Source organism: Equus przewalskii, chromosome 10 (assembly GCF_037783145.1).
Source record: "Equus przewalskii isolate Varuska chromosome 10, EquPr2, whole genome shotgun sequence".
Classification (NCBI taxonomy): Eukaryota; Metazoa; Chordata; class Mammalia; order Perissodactyla; family Equidae; genus Equus; species Equus przewalskii.
In genome coordinates this window covers 44405230-44419677 of record NC_091840.1, presented here as the reverse complement: position 1 = coordinate 44419677, position 14448 = coordinate 44405230, and the positions used below count along the sequence as shown (strand labels likewise).

The window sequence follows — 14448 nt, the reverse complement described above, 5'->3', positions numbered from 1 at the left end:
ATGACACTTAAGCTCCAGGCAGGAAGAGCAAATAATATGCTCCCAGCTCAACAAAGCAGTGTTTTCTCCCAGGGTGGTCCACGGACCACTGCCTCAAAACCACCCGGGGTGAGCAGGGGACGGGAGAAGCACAGACTGGTTAAGAGTGCGGATGGCCAAGCCCACCCTGAAACAACTGAATCCAAAAATCCCTGGGGGTGGGACTGGGGAATCTGCCTTTTTAATGAGCTTCAGAGTAGGGGGCATGTATGTGTGTGTGTTTAGATATGAGAAGGTAAAAACTTAGTTCTGCCATGCTCTGGTTTTTACAGAGGGCAATTCTTTGAAGCATGTGAAATTTTTACTGGGAAAATTTGTGACCAGGGTTGACTTCTCTAATTTGATCAACAAGTGAGGGAGGGAAGATCTCATGACCCTATTATGACTCCAGGGCAAGGGGGAAAGGAACAGACCATGGACAGCCACTGAGCAGGGTTATCAGAGCAGAGATGCCTACTCATTGCGTGGCCACCACCCGGCCGGTCAGCAAGACCAAGGCCAGCAGGACGGGGGCAGCACCAAGAAATGAGGGGCAGTCACCGCTGAGGATGGGAGAGCAACCCAGAGACTGTGACTTTGCTACAGAATTATTATAAAGAAAAGAAAAACAAAAACCACTTAGCCTGCCTCTAATTGTCAAGGTGACAGCTGCTGTCGAAAAGGCACTAGAAGTCAGTATCCTGGATCTAGCTCCTTCTCAAAGGCCTCCTCAGCTCTCAAAGCTGAACTTCCTTTTTCAGATTCCATCTCCTCTGGCCCATGAATTAAAGCTCCCAGAAAGGACATTCTAATCCCTTTAAAAATCTGAGCCATGACCTGGAGAATACTATAATTTCATCAAGACAGTATCCTCTAGCCAAATAAACCCACGTACATGTAGTTCATTTGGACGCTCTCTACCAATGGGGAGGAGGTCGGGGCAGGGGGACGGAACAGGACTATGGGATGGACATGCCAAGGGCTCACCTTCTGGGTCATCACGGATCACCAGCAGCCCATTCCTGCACACGACCTTCCCGGTGGTGGCGTCTAGGAATATTAGTGATGGAATGTTGGAAATTCGATATTTGTTCCAAAGTTTAAGCTGTAAGAAGAAGCATAAAAGAAGATGGTTAAGTCCAAACCGGATTAATTGCAGAGTTCTTTTGAGCCCCTTAGGCCCGAGGGGTAGATGAACTAGAAAACACAGAAGTACAGATAAATGAATAACTGATGCAAAGCAGGGTTGACTAGGCAAAAGAGACAAGTGAAGCTACAACCCCACCTGCCCCTGCAGTCCATGACAGTGCAGGGGACCCCGAGTCTGAGTCACCCCCAGACTCAAGCCTGGGCAGGGGCTGACAGAGGACCACACCTATTCTAGGAGAGCTCTTCTCTCCCACCTCTCCCACAGGCACTTTCTCTAAAAGGCATGGAGACGGATTAGGCATCTTTCAAACATCATCAGACCTCCACCAGGTGCTTAAGGCAGGAAGGGGAGCTTATGATGGGTGCCTCCCCATCCTAGCAGCAGGCAGGTACTCCACTGCTCCCCTGCTCTGCCGTGTCCCCCGAGCCCCAAGGGAGAAGGGACAGCATAGCCAACAGAAGACCAAGTAGTTAAAATCTGCCCCTCTCACCGCGTCCCAGGTTCCTGCACTGGGAGCATCGGCAGTTGTTCTAAGTGTGTGCCATTCAGCCCACAAACGCTAGGGAAGCGATATCCTGAGCCAGCTCCAACCCTCATCTCTCTCTCGGTGCCACTCCAAATAATCCAGAGCCTATTGGCAGGCTCTTGAGGTTACTGTGCCAACTGTCAGAGGGCCAGGGTCTAAGAGGGATGAGGCTGAGAAAACATCAATGCAAGAGCCGAGAGCTAGGAGCCGAGTATGCGCAGGCTCCTTGGTTTGCTCTAGACATCGGGGTGAACACCGTTCAGGGTGGGCCACGGGGTGCTCAGGAACTCAACTGCCATGCCCAGAAATGACATAATTAAATGAAATGCCGAATTACCAAAGCACCTCCAGAAAGAAAGCAACAAGGGAAAACCGAAGAATGGCCAATAATGATTCGGCTGCTGGCCTTCCTTCCGGGGGCCTGGGGCCCAGACGAGAGGGCTGGCCGCGTGGGCACTGGCAGAACAGAGCCCGGGTGTGTCTAAGGGAAACAGGCACCAGAAGTCCAGCTGCACACAGCAGAGGGAAAGGCATGTGTGGCTGTGATTGTTATTGTTTTTAATTCACTTCCAAGCAGCGAGGGAGTCGGGCAGTGTTATCTGCCAAGAAATGTTAGGCTTCCCCTGTCTATGGAGACCTGGGTCTTGGCAGGAAGGGTTGTGGGACCCCACCTCAAACTGGGTGGGCCCCACCTTAGCACTCATGGGCTCCCCAAACCAGCCCAGGCCCTGAGAGCAAGAGTGACTCTGCACACAAGGTTTTCAATGACCAGGACTGCATCATTCCAGAGACATCGGACACAAGATTCAGATCAAATATTCTTAGGAGAAGATCAACAGCAGAACGAGAGCGTCTTGCCCCTGGGATCAGCCTCACAAGTTTGCTGTGCAAGGATCCAGCCAGGTGAATAAAAAAAAAATGGCGGGGGCAAAGGAAGATTAAGGGATTTTTCTGGTTTAAAAATTATTGGGGAAAAGATGGTAATTATTGGGAAAAAATGGGAAACATAGCAAACCACAAAAACTGAGATAAAAATCATCCATGACTCACCACTTACGAAAGCTTAGACAATTTTATATTTCCACCAGTGGCAAAAGAGAGGGCCCATTTCCTAGTCCTCTCACTAACAGTATCACTAACATTAGTTTTTCCGATTAGATAGGAGAAAATGATGCCTCATTTTGGTTGCTGATCTTTTACTTACTGATGTTTAGGCACTATATACATACGTATAACTCAATGTCGTAAACACACCGTTTTTTCCCAGGATTTTTTTTTTAAAGATTTTATTTTTCCGTTTTCTCCCCAAAGCCCCTGGTACATAGCTGTGTATTTTGAGTTGTGGGCCCTTCTAGTTGTGGCATGTGGGACGCCACCTCAGCATGGCTTCCTGAGCGGTGCCATGTCCGCACCCAGAATTTGAACCGGTGAAACCCTGGGCTGCCAAAGGGAAGTGCGTGAACTTATCCACTCGGCCATGGGGCCGGCCCCCCTCCCCCTGGATGTTTTATAACTGGTAAGCGCTAAAATTCATTCAACAGACACTAACTGAGCACCTACTATGGGCCAGCCCTGCTTTGAGCACAAGGGATACAAGATAGAACAAGGCAGATGAAGTTGCTGCCTTCACAGCTTCTATTCTAGGGGGAGAGACAGACAATAAATAAAAATATAAATAGAAAAATAATTTCAGACACTTGTGAGTAATCAAAGAAAACAGAGCAAGGTAGGAGCAGAGGCATGCTGGGGGAGTGGCACATATTTGGATGGTGATCGGGGAAGCATCTTTGAAGAAGTGGCATTTGAGCACAGACCCCCATAATGAGATGAAGCAAGTCATGTGTGCATCGAGGAGGCCACCTGAGGCCCAGGGAACCTGTGTAGAGGCCAGGAGGCTGACTAGGGAAGGCTGAAGTAGATGCAGCCAAACAGAGTCAGGGAGAGGGGCCGCGAAAAGGTGAGACGGGCGCTCAGAGACCAGATCTTTAAGGACCTGTGGACTGGTAGAAAGAATGGAATTTTATTCTAAGTGTAATAGGAAGCAACTGAGGGTCAGCAGGGGAGTGGTACAATCTGATTTACATTTTAAAATGTCACTCCAGCTGCTGTGAAGGAACAGACTGCTGAGGAAGACAGGTGAAGGCAGAAGACCCATGGGGGAGGCCACTGCCAACAGTCCAGGCAGGAGCTGAGAGCAATGGAGAAGACTTGGGTTGTAGCAGCAGGGTGAGGCCGTGATGTATTTTGAAGACAGTCAACAGGAGAGGTTGATAAATTGAATGCAAGAAAGGGGTGAGGGAAAGAAAAAGATCAAGGATGTACTGTGGTTTGGGGGCTTGAACAAAAGCGTGTTAAGGTGTCCCATTAAGCAAGAGGAGGAGCAAGTTTGAGAGAAAAATCAAGATCGGACAGGTCAAGTTTGAAGTGCCTGTGAGACGTGGAAGTGAAGACTTTGAGCAGGCATCTGCACTGACAAATCTAGACTCTGGGGGCGGGCCATGATATATCACCAGGGATCATCAGTGCCTACATGCTGTTAGGGGTCATGGGCCTGGATGAGGTCATCCAAGCAGAAGACACGGCCACAGGGGAAAAGAGCCAGGGCCCACCCACAGAAGACTGAGCAGGAGTGATGAGCGATGTGGGAGGAAAACAAGGAGACTTTGGTGTCCCAATAGGCAGGTGAAGAAAGTGTTGGCGAGGAGAGAGTAGGCCACTGCGTCAAATGCTGCTGAGTTGTTGAGTAAGAGGAGGACGGAGAACTGACCAGTCGATAGGCAACTAAGGTCTCATGTGACCTTGACGGGATCAGGGAGGAGTCGGTGAAGTGGTGAAGCTGACAGACAGGCCGAAGTGAAGAGGGAAGAAGTGGGGCACAGCTCTGTCTAGCGTGCACACCTAAAGCGGGCGTGGGACCCATACAAATGTGAGTCCTCTTGCCAACATATCAAACGCCTAGAGGAGAATAATAAAAAGAAAGGTTATAAAAAGAGAAAGAGAAAATGGCACACAAGGGGCTGAGGGAGTGGCTACAGACAGTTCTCTTTACGAGTTTTGCTATAAAGAGAGCAGAGAAATGGGATTGTAGCTGGAAAAGCACATGATGAGGTCAGAGGGAGGATATCTTAAAGATGGGAAATACTGTCACATATGCTGTTGGGGATAATCCAGAAAGGAGAGAAAAAAATTGACAAGAAGGAAAAATGCAAGAACAAAGTCCTTGAATAGGCAAAAGGGTGGAATCTAGGTCACAAATGGAAAGGTGGAGCTGTAAAAACAGCTAATTTTTAAATATATACTCTTACTTCAAAGTAGTGTTTTAGTCTGAATAGAAAACCAGGGGCCGGCTCCGTGGCCGAGTGGTTAAGTTCGCGCACTCTGCTGCAGCAGCCCAGGGTTCAGATCCTGGGCACGGACATGGCACCGCTCGTCAGGCCACGTTGAGGTCTACAACTAGAAGGACGTGCAACTAAGATATACAACTGTGTACGGGGGGGTCGGGGAGATAAAGCAGGAAAGAAAATAAAAAGATTGGCAACAGTTGTTAGCCCAGGTGCCAATCTTTAAAAAAAAAAAAAAAGAAAACCATGCTACTTGCAAATAAAGATCATTTATCTTCTTTTTTCAAGAGTTATACTGTTTATTTCCTTTTCTTATGGAACTATATTGGCTGGAATTTCCAGAACAATATTAAGTAGCAAGCATCCTTATCTTCTTCCTGACTATAACAGATATATCCATATATTTTATTATCATATGCAATATTAGCCATTAATTTGAGACAGATATTCTTTAACAGTTAAACAAAATAGTTTTGAATATTACCCAGCCTTAAAAAAGAAGGAAATTCTGCAATATGCTACAACACAGATGAACCTTGAGGACATTAGGATAAGTAAAATAGGCCAGACACAAAAAGACAAATGCTATATGATTCCACCTATATGAAGTACTTAGATTAGTCAAAACCACAAAGACAGAAAGTATAACGGTGGTTGCCAGGGGCGGAGGGGAGGGGGGAATGAGGAGGTATTGTTTAATGGGTACAATCTCAGTTTTACAAGATAAAAAGAATCATGGGGGTGGTGATGGTTGCACAGCAATGTGAATGTATTTAATACCACTGAACTGCACACTTAAAAATGGTTAAGATGGTAAATATTATGTTATGTGTATTTTACCACAATTAAAAAAATAACAGCCTTCCATAACTTTTTGACCAAAAGTTTTATCAGGAATGGATGGTGACTTTATGGTTATTCTTTTCACCTGTTGTGGTATATTTCATCAGTAGCCACTCCAAGGTTAAACCATCCTTGCCTTCATAGAAGAAATCTTCCCTGGTCACATGTATTGTTAGGGGATCACTACAGTCATATCTTCCTGGGGCCTCAGGCTCCCACAAGCAAATGGTATCTTGTAACAAGACTCTCTTTGTGGGTAGCTAGACAGTTTCCCTAAAGTAAACTGCAGCCTGTGAGCCTTAAAAATAAAGATGGCAGACGCAATGTGATTCTAATAGAGCGGTTTGACTGTAGGTACTCAGACTTCAAATGTAAGCATGTGATTGGCTCTTGGCTAGGTATTTTTAAAGGAAAGGTGGGTTTTGGAACCTGGAAGAACTAGCCCCTAAATGCTTGGCCACCCCAGTGTGGGTCAGGAACATTCCCCCAGGAGACGTCATCAAAGGAGGCCCTGGGAGGCCTGCTTAAGATGGCCTGAGGGTATTAATGTAGTACCTTTTATGACTCTAATACTATAGGTGCTGTCCTTGCCCTGCCTTGACAGATAAAGAGGAACTCAGTTTGTTCTGGGTCCCTTGTATAGGCAGAAGGATTATAACACCCTCCCCCTGCCTCACCCCAAATCAGATACTTCTTTTCTATCAGCATCGTCCTTGGGGAGGTAAGAAACTGTAACCCTGATGACCCCTGTAATCCCTCCCTCCCTAGGGACCCTTCCTTTTCTTTCCCACTGGGTCTCAAGGAAGACAGGTCTTGGCTTGTGTTTCATCCATTGCTGTTGGATCTTTTGTTTCCAAGGGAAAAAATTATGCTTCTAGACTCACATCTGACACTGAAAAGTTGATCCTTTTGTAGACTACACATCATGGTCTAATTTTACATGATAGTGATTTATTTAGGAACTTAGGTCATCCATCAGTGATTTGCAGATTTGCCCGGGACTGGCTGCCGCAGGTTGCCGCACCACGGTTGCTCTGCTCTGTGCAGAGTGCAGAAGGCACAGGAAGGATCATTCCAACCATGCCAATTTTGATACCTGAACCAGAAAGTGAACCTTATGTTAGAGAAGTCATGTAGGTCTGCTTTGATGCTTTTCTCATGCTGACAGGAAATGAGAAATGCTTGAGCTTAAAGAAATGACCACCGAGATTCACCTCTGTGCCTTTTCAACATCTCAAGTCCACTAAAGGGTTTCAAAAAGGCCTCTTAAAACAGTGGTTTCATAACCATCTTTGGGTCACAGACACTTTTGAGGATATAAGCTATAGATCCTTTCTCCAGAGAAAAATGCACATACACAAAAACGTCTGTGTGCCATTTCGGAGTTCATGAATTCCTTGAAGCCTGTTAATGAATTTGTCTGATCCCAAGAGGTCTATGCATCCCAGATAAAGACCCCCTTGTCTCAGTGCATTTTAGTGCATGGCTTGACTCTGATTGAACTGAAAGAGCTATGGTATTGCCCCATCTTTATTCTTGTCACGAAAATTCGCCCTAATAAAAATCAGCATTTGCCTAAACTCTAAATTGATGGAATAGCGAAAAGTGGGAGATTAAAATCTCACTGTTCTGTCGCTGCTGTGTTCTTAAACTCCTTCAGAGCTGATGACTGCCCGTGGTCTTTCGTTCATCCCTTTGCCCTCAGGATGGTGAAGACCAGAACCACCCAAGACTGAGCAAGAACTGCACTTATTTTTAAGGCTCCCCAAGAAATGAGTTCACATTCTTCCTCAGTACGATATTAGAGCATTTAATCAGAGTCAGGAGCATAAGTGCTTCTTCATTAAAGTTCCTTCTTGGGAGGAAACATGCTAAGGTAGAAAGAAAACGGGCTTCAGGGACCTGGCCCTGACACCTCATTAGATGTCAGTGAGTGACATGGTACCAGACCTTGGGCAGGTCCCGCCTCCTTGCTTAGCACAGTAATACCCACATCACAGGATGAATATCGAACTTAAATGAAGTGATGTGTGGGGAGCTGCTTTGAAAACTAAAGCACTACCCACATGGGACACATCACTAATATCTGAATCCAATTTATGCTTATTTCTCCCTTGTCTTGTCAGCATCCTCTTCAAAAAACATTTTCCTGTCAACTCTATTTTAAAGTTAATCAATCAACTGGATAGTTAGTAGGCTATAAAACTCCTCAGAAAACAGGGATTTCCTTCTGTAGCAAATGGTATTTTTGCCATAAGTACCTTCTGCAAAACAAAAATACATTTTTTTTGGCCAGTTTTATGTGGTCAGCTTGCCCTCTTTTTTTTTTTTTTTTTTTTTTTGACCCCCTACCTCTTTTTTTCTCCCTCCCACTTCCCATTTTGGATTTCCAGATTTTAAAAGGGCATCTGGAAAATTTTTTTAACTGACTCTAGATTTTGCTTCTCTCTCTACTTAACTCTGACACCACTTCTGCTTCAGACAAGAATTCCTACTTCATTTCCTCACCTCCTGGCTTGGCTGACTGAAGTGTGAAATACAGTATAGTCGGGCACAAAAGCACGGAGGAGGGAGAAGGAGCTGAGCCTGGCAGTTCCCATCCCAGCAGCCTCTGAACCAGGAGACGGGACGGAGAGCGACAGCTCACGTCCCACCGGTCCGGTCACGGGGAGAGAAAAGGCTGGTGGCAACTTGAACAAGGACTTTAAAAGGGCCACACTGACCAACACTGCTGCAGGAGGGAAAGACCGGAGGACTTTCACATCCACTGCTTGCTCTCTCTCCAGTGACTATCCTGCGGGCACAAAGGCCACCTGAAGTTCATTTCCATGACGCGTTCAACTTGCTGAACCACCTCCTTTCGTAGCTACCCAGGGGACTCCGACAGAACAGGTCACAGCAAGACCCCAAAGCCTAGACATCGAAGTGTTTATCATTAGCTCACCAAATTCAGAAGCAAGGCAACAAAGAAGAAATCGAAAAAAAGAAAGAGGAGAAAATATTAGCTCAACGTGGCAAAAATCAAAAAGGATGACAAAATGGGCTATCGAGTTACTTCCAAGTTCCCGTTGCGCGGCCTGGCGGCTGGTTCTGGTTATCGAGTCCAAGGCCGCGGTTGGAGCTATCATCCCAGGAACGCCGGCCAGAGACGCTTTCACAGTGACCCAGGAAACGATGAGGCAAGTATCAAAAGGGACAGGACCGGGAACTGGTAAACTGTAAAAACCCAAACTGTACAGCCAAGGTAATCTGAGACACTGGGGGATTAGTCAGCACCCACAGATGCCACCGGGAAACGCAACCTGGCGATTTCCGAGAAAGCCCCAGCTCCTGAGGGTGACGCGGAATCCGCTTCTCGCTCTGAGGACTGGGTCTTGTGCTTGACTGGGGGCTAAGTTTTTATTTCTCAACAGCTGCTGCAAATCTGTGGGATCAAGCCAAAGCTAACACAGATGCAGGATTAATCAGCCAGCTCCTTGGCGAGGGCAGCCGGAGCCTTCTCAGGCAAACGCTGACCACAGTCAACTCATCCCTTCTGTCCTGAACAGTGTCCCCACCCTCCCCAACCAAACATCACCAAAGCCCATTCCATGTGTGGTCTGAGGGGGAAACTCCCCCGCGTCCTCCTCTCCAATGTCAAGGCGGTACAGACCCTGGAGGTGACCCAGCACAGGCTCTGAAGCCAGACTGCCCGGGTCTCACTCTGCTCCAGCCACTTGCTAGGTGGCGACCTCAGGGAAGCTACCTAACTTCTCTCTTGGTTTTCTCATCTGTGTAATGGGGAGAATAGCACCTACACCTCATTGGACTGTTGTGGAGATTCGACCTGTTACAGAAAGTGCTTAGAATAGGGCCTGGCAGAGATTAGGCCCTACATAAGCATCAGCAGCTACTATTAATATCAATGATTATTGCTGTTGCTACTGTTATCCCACAACCATTCTAAACGCTCCAGCAGGACCTTGTCCTTGGATCCCCAGAGTTAAGACCAAATCTTGCTTTGGAGGCATGATTCCCAGTGTGTAATTTGGCCTGTGACTGAAATCTTCAGAGCCTGGTATAGCCGTTGGCCAAGCGCAGTGCTTGGCACATGTTATGTCTTCAGCAAGTGATGGGTAAACAAACGAAGGAACGAACGAACAGAGGCAAGGGAGAGAGGAAACACTGTCGACGGGGCAGCCAGACTGGGTGCCTAGCCACGCAACCAAGTTCAGCTACTTAGAGGGCTTCCTTACGACCAAGACTCTTCCTTGTGCCTTGAGACACTCGGGAATGCCCAGAAGACTCTTTAAATTGCAGAATAAATAAGCCAAGACAAGTGCTAGTGGAATTAGAGCTCTTCTCCCTTATCTAACAGTGCCTCTGATCCCTATACCCCCCTCACCTTCTCATCTCTCCTTTGCCTGGAGCCACCACAGAGAAGGGACCAGCACAAGAGACCAAGGGAAAGGTGTGGGTGGGCTGGGCCAGGCCGCTGGTAACCAGCAGCAGCTCAGGAGACATCCAAGCCCTCCTAGTGGAACTGCAGCTACGAAGCCAGACTGAAAACCAGCTTCCCCTTCACTATAACTGGTTCAGAAAGAGGTCACCGGAGCGTGAGGATTAGAAAACGAGGTGTCCACTCTGCTTCCTGCAGACAAAGGCACCTGGCATTAAATACACCACACGCCCTCCTTCGGGGTCCATCTCTGCCACTCTGGGCTGTATTAAAAAGAAAAAGAAAAAGAAAAGACTGGGTAGAAGAGACATGAAAAATTTACTCTGCTTTTCGCTAACGCTCAGAACAGTAAGTTTTCTAACCAATTTACGGCTAACCTAGCCAGGCTGCGCAATCCGGGCTATGAGTAAGCATGATTTACTTACAACACTAACCAAAGTGCCTCAGGGGAAAGGAAGGGAGTGAGATACCCGCCTGCCTTCAGGAACCTTACAGTCCAGAAGTGGAAAATGGTAAATTTTATGTTCTATATATTTTATCACAACTTAAAAAAAAGTGGGGCTACGAGTATACTATGCACACGCATAGCATGAGGCACATCGTGGTGACAGCCAGGAGAATGAGTAAGAAGGAAGACTGGCTCCTTGCTACTTCACTGAATATGCCAGGAATGGCTCTGTGTGTTACATCCAACATGCTCACCATTTCAAACAACCTCCGTGTAACCACTCTCATTCCACTTGGGGCGGCCACAAGAACCAACAGCTCATGGACGCGTTTGGTCCTTGTTGGTCAATGAAATCTTTACTCAATACTTTAGCTCATCAGAGAGCAGCCTGGTGCAGGTAAAACGGTTAAGAACATGGTTCTGCAGCCAGACTGCCTGGCTCAAATCCCAGCTCTACTACACATCTGCTGGGTGGCCTTGGGCAAGTTACTTCACCCCTCAGAGCCTCAATTTGCTCGTGAGTAAAATGAGGATAATAACAACACCTGCTTCACACTGTTGCTGCTGGAAATAACTGGATTAATATACGTATAACAGTGAGAAGCACTGCCTGCTGCGCAATAAGCGGTCAGTAAATGTTAGAAATGATGCTGGTGCCTGAAGAGAACACTGCCATTTCTCCTTGACCGTAAGTGGTAACCCCCGTTTAGCACCCACGTCAGCTGCAGGTTCCCGTTCTGGTGGAGGCGGATGGGGGAAATGACTTCTTGGGCCTTGTCTCAATTTGGGACACCTGCAGACAGAAGAGCCAGGCCAGGAGACAACCCTACACAGTAAATGCAAGCTCCTCGCAGCCTGGTGGTGGGGGGACTTAAGTTCTAAAGAGCCTCACTTCGCTTTGTAAGATCTCCTTTTACCACAGAAATCAATTTGCTGCTAGTACGAGAGGTGGAGGATCTGACATGCTATTTCTTCCTCTATCTCTTTATACAAGAGACGTCCGTCCTCATCAGTGGCCACCTTCCACCACACACCTCACCAGCTCACAGCAAGCTCTGCCGCCATCTTCACTGGTCACCCCAAAGTGCTGTCAAACGCACTGCCGATTCCCAGGGTAAGGGCCGCACACCATGCTTCTGTTAGATCTTGAACACAAACAACCACTGCCCCTTAATCTTTTCTCCCAGGGGACGGCCGTGTTCCAGCAGCCCCAAATCCTCTCGCCACATCAAAGTGGGAAGCAGAGCGTAGTGCTAAGAACGTAGGCCTCGGGGCAGATGTTCTGGGTTTGAATCCTGACTCTGCCACCTCAGGCAAATTCCTTGCCTCTCTCTGTTCAATTGCAAAATAGTCCCATAGCACCTACCTTCTAGGGTTCCCGTGAGCATAAATAATAAGATGAAGTGCTCAGAACCGTCCCTGGTATACAGTAAGCACCCACATGAGAACGTGTCTTTTGTGTGCCCTTCCAGATTTTTTATCAGAAAGCCAGCTTAGAGCAATGGGCCTGCCCAGGGTCCTCAAACCGCAAGAGCACTCCATGAGCAGCATTTGGCTGTGGGGATCAGGACACCACAGCGCCACCAGTCCCTGCCAGGGCTGGATCCAGAACAACCCACACAAATAAATGCAGAGTGCTTTACAAGAGGCCTTCTGCCAGGTTGGCAGACAGACCCCGAGAGAGCAGAGGACCCTGTAGTTCCCCAGCAACGGCGCCGGGCAAGGCCACGGCTCCACCTCCTCACGGAAACGAGGATACTTTCCAACCAGCCTCAGCTCTGCGGATCTTCCTTTCTCAAAATGAGGCAGTGGCAGATCTCAACTAAGAAAGGGTCACTAATTCTAACCCAACCACCAGAGACACAAGGGGCAGATGGTGGCCACGCAGGTAGGCATGAGAAGTTAAAAAACAAAAAAGGACTGGGTCTGGCCACCAGCTCTGCGGTTTTGTGATCGTGGTGACGAAGGCCACAGTGGATGAAGGGGGAGCACGGGGAAAGAGGCTGCATCTCATATGCGAGGAGCAGTCAAAGAAGCCAACAGAACTAAAAGTGCATTCTAAGACACCAGTGCCGCCGCCACCTCCTCCCTCTCCCCCTCCTTCTCCTCCCCCCTCCCCCTCCTCCTCCTTCTTCTCCCCCTTCTCCTCCCCCTCCTCCCCCTCCCCCTCCTCCTCCTTCTCCTCCTCCTCCCCCTTCTCCTCCCCCTCCCCCCTCCTCCTCCTCCCCCTCCTCCTCCTCCAAGCCTCCTTCCTTCTCAGGAGTCACCAACAACTCTGCTCCTAAATTTCCTTTCAGAAAGCTGCACCTTCAGACTGGCTTCAATCAACAACAACAAATTAATGAGATAAAAAATGACGTCCACAAATATAAAGTCAAAAACGTAAATGTTTCCTCTCAGCCTTTCAAAAGTGCTGAAATGCAAAACATTTCTTAATCACTCTGGTTCCCTGCGGGTTCGGAGAGTCCCATTCCCGAACACTTGGAAGCGGGTATCATTCGTAACACCAATTAAAGAGGTTCATTGACTGTGCCATACAACTTCCTGCCCTAATGACTCAACAAGCCAGGAGATGAGCAGTTTGTTGGGAGTACAAAGCAACATATGGCTGCCAAGTTCTTTCTGGCTGACACCACAGATGGAGGGAAAGGCTGCTCCGCTTCCCAGTGCTGCAGCTCGCACAAGCTCACAGAGGGGTTTCCTAAAGCCCCATCTGGTACAAAAACCTCGACTGGGCAGAGTGGTTTGGAACAGCAAGGGGGTGGCTAGTAATAACAGACTAGGGCCAAATGCTATAAAGAGAGAAGGACTAAAGAAGTGGCTGGAGTTTTCAGACGAGAGAGGGCAAGGAGCCAGAATCAGGCTGGAATTGGAGAGACCACGTCCCAGCTCCAAAGGCAGTCACTTCTCGGGGGTGATAGGGTTTCCACGGCTTGTGTCACTGTGAATCCCTCTGCTGACATTATTGGGAAAGAGTTCGAGTTTGCCCACATTCACTCTGGGCAGTGTATTTTGACTTGAACACGACGATCCTTGATCTGCCGCCTCCTTTGAGGGATATGTCACCATACAAGTTCAACTAGAATGTTAAGTTCATACCAAGGAGAAATAAATTCTGAGCGTCTGCACACCAGATTTATAGGGCCCATAAGGTTAAAACAAAACAAAAAAGGAAGAAAGGAACCCTAGGAATAAGGACTATGTGGAAGGCACAGTGCCATTTCTTGTAGATCCCCCAAATCTGGCAGAACTCCTCCCACCCTCGCCCCTCCTTAGTTGGAAGGTGGTAGATGCCATCAATTTACCCCAACCGATCCACCCTATGTGGCTCAAAACAAGATGGAAGGCGACCAAATGAGGGAACTGGCCATAGCTGATGAAGGCACTTCGCAAAAAATATGCCAACGATGTTTTGTTTTGCTTTTTAAATTTTTTTTTAAAAAATCCATACTAAGAAGCCTTCCTCACCTGAAAACAGACCTTCTCCCAGAAGATGGTGTTAGTGCAGGTTCCCAAGGAAGGGCAACAGGGTTCCCCCAGCCTGCTCAGTTCTGGGGGGGGGCTGATAGGCCATGATCTGGGAGCTCCAGACTCTGATTTCCTACTCACTTTCAAACTCAGCACTTGAACCTTATGTCCACAACAGATTTACTGGACACGACAGAAACCCGAGGACCAGGCACT

At 47.8% G+C, this 14448-nt stretch overlaps 1 protein-coding gene across 3 annotated transcripts in view; it reads right to left on the bottom strand.

Annotated features, from left to right (window-relative positions):
* NXN (nucleoredoxin) overlaps positions 1-14448 on the bottom strand; it is a 138584-nt gene that overhangs the window by 23125 nt on the left and 101011 nt on the right. For all 3 annotated transcript variants that reach the window (XM_070562843.1, XM_070562844.1, XM_070562845.1), the window contains exon 2: positions 1006-1123. In XM_070562843.1, coding sequence (XP_070418944.1) covers positions 1006-1123 — 118 coding nt within the window. The remainder of the gene's footprint in view (positions 1-1005; positions 1124-14448) is intronic.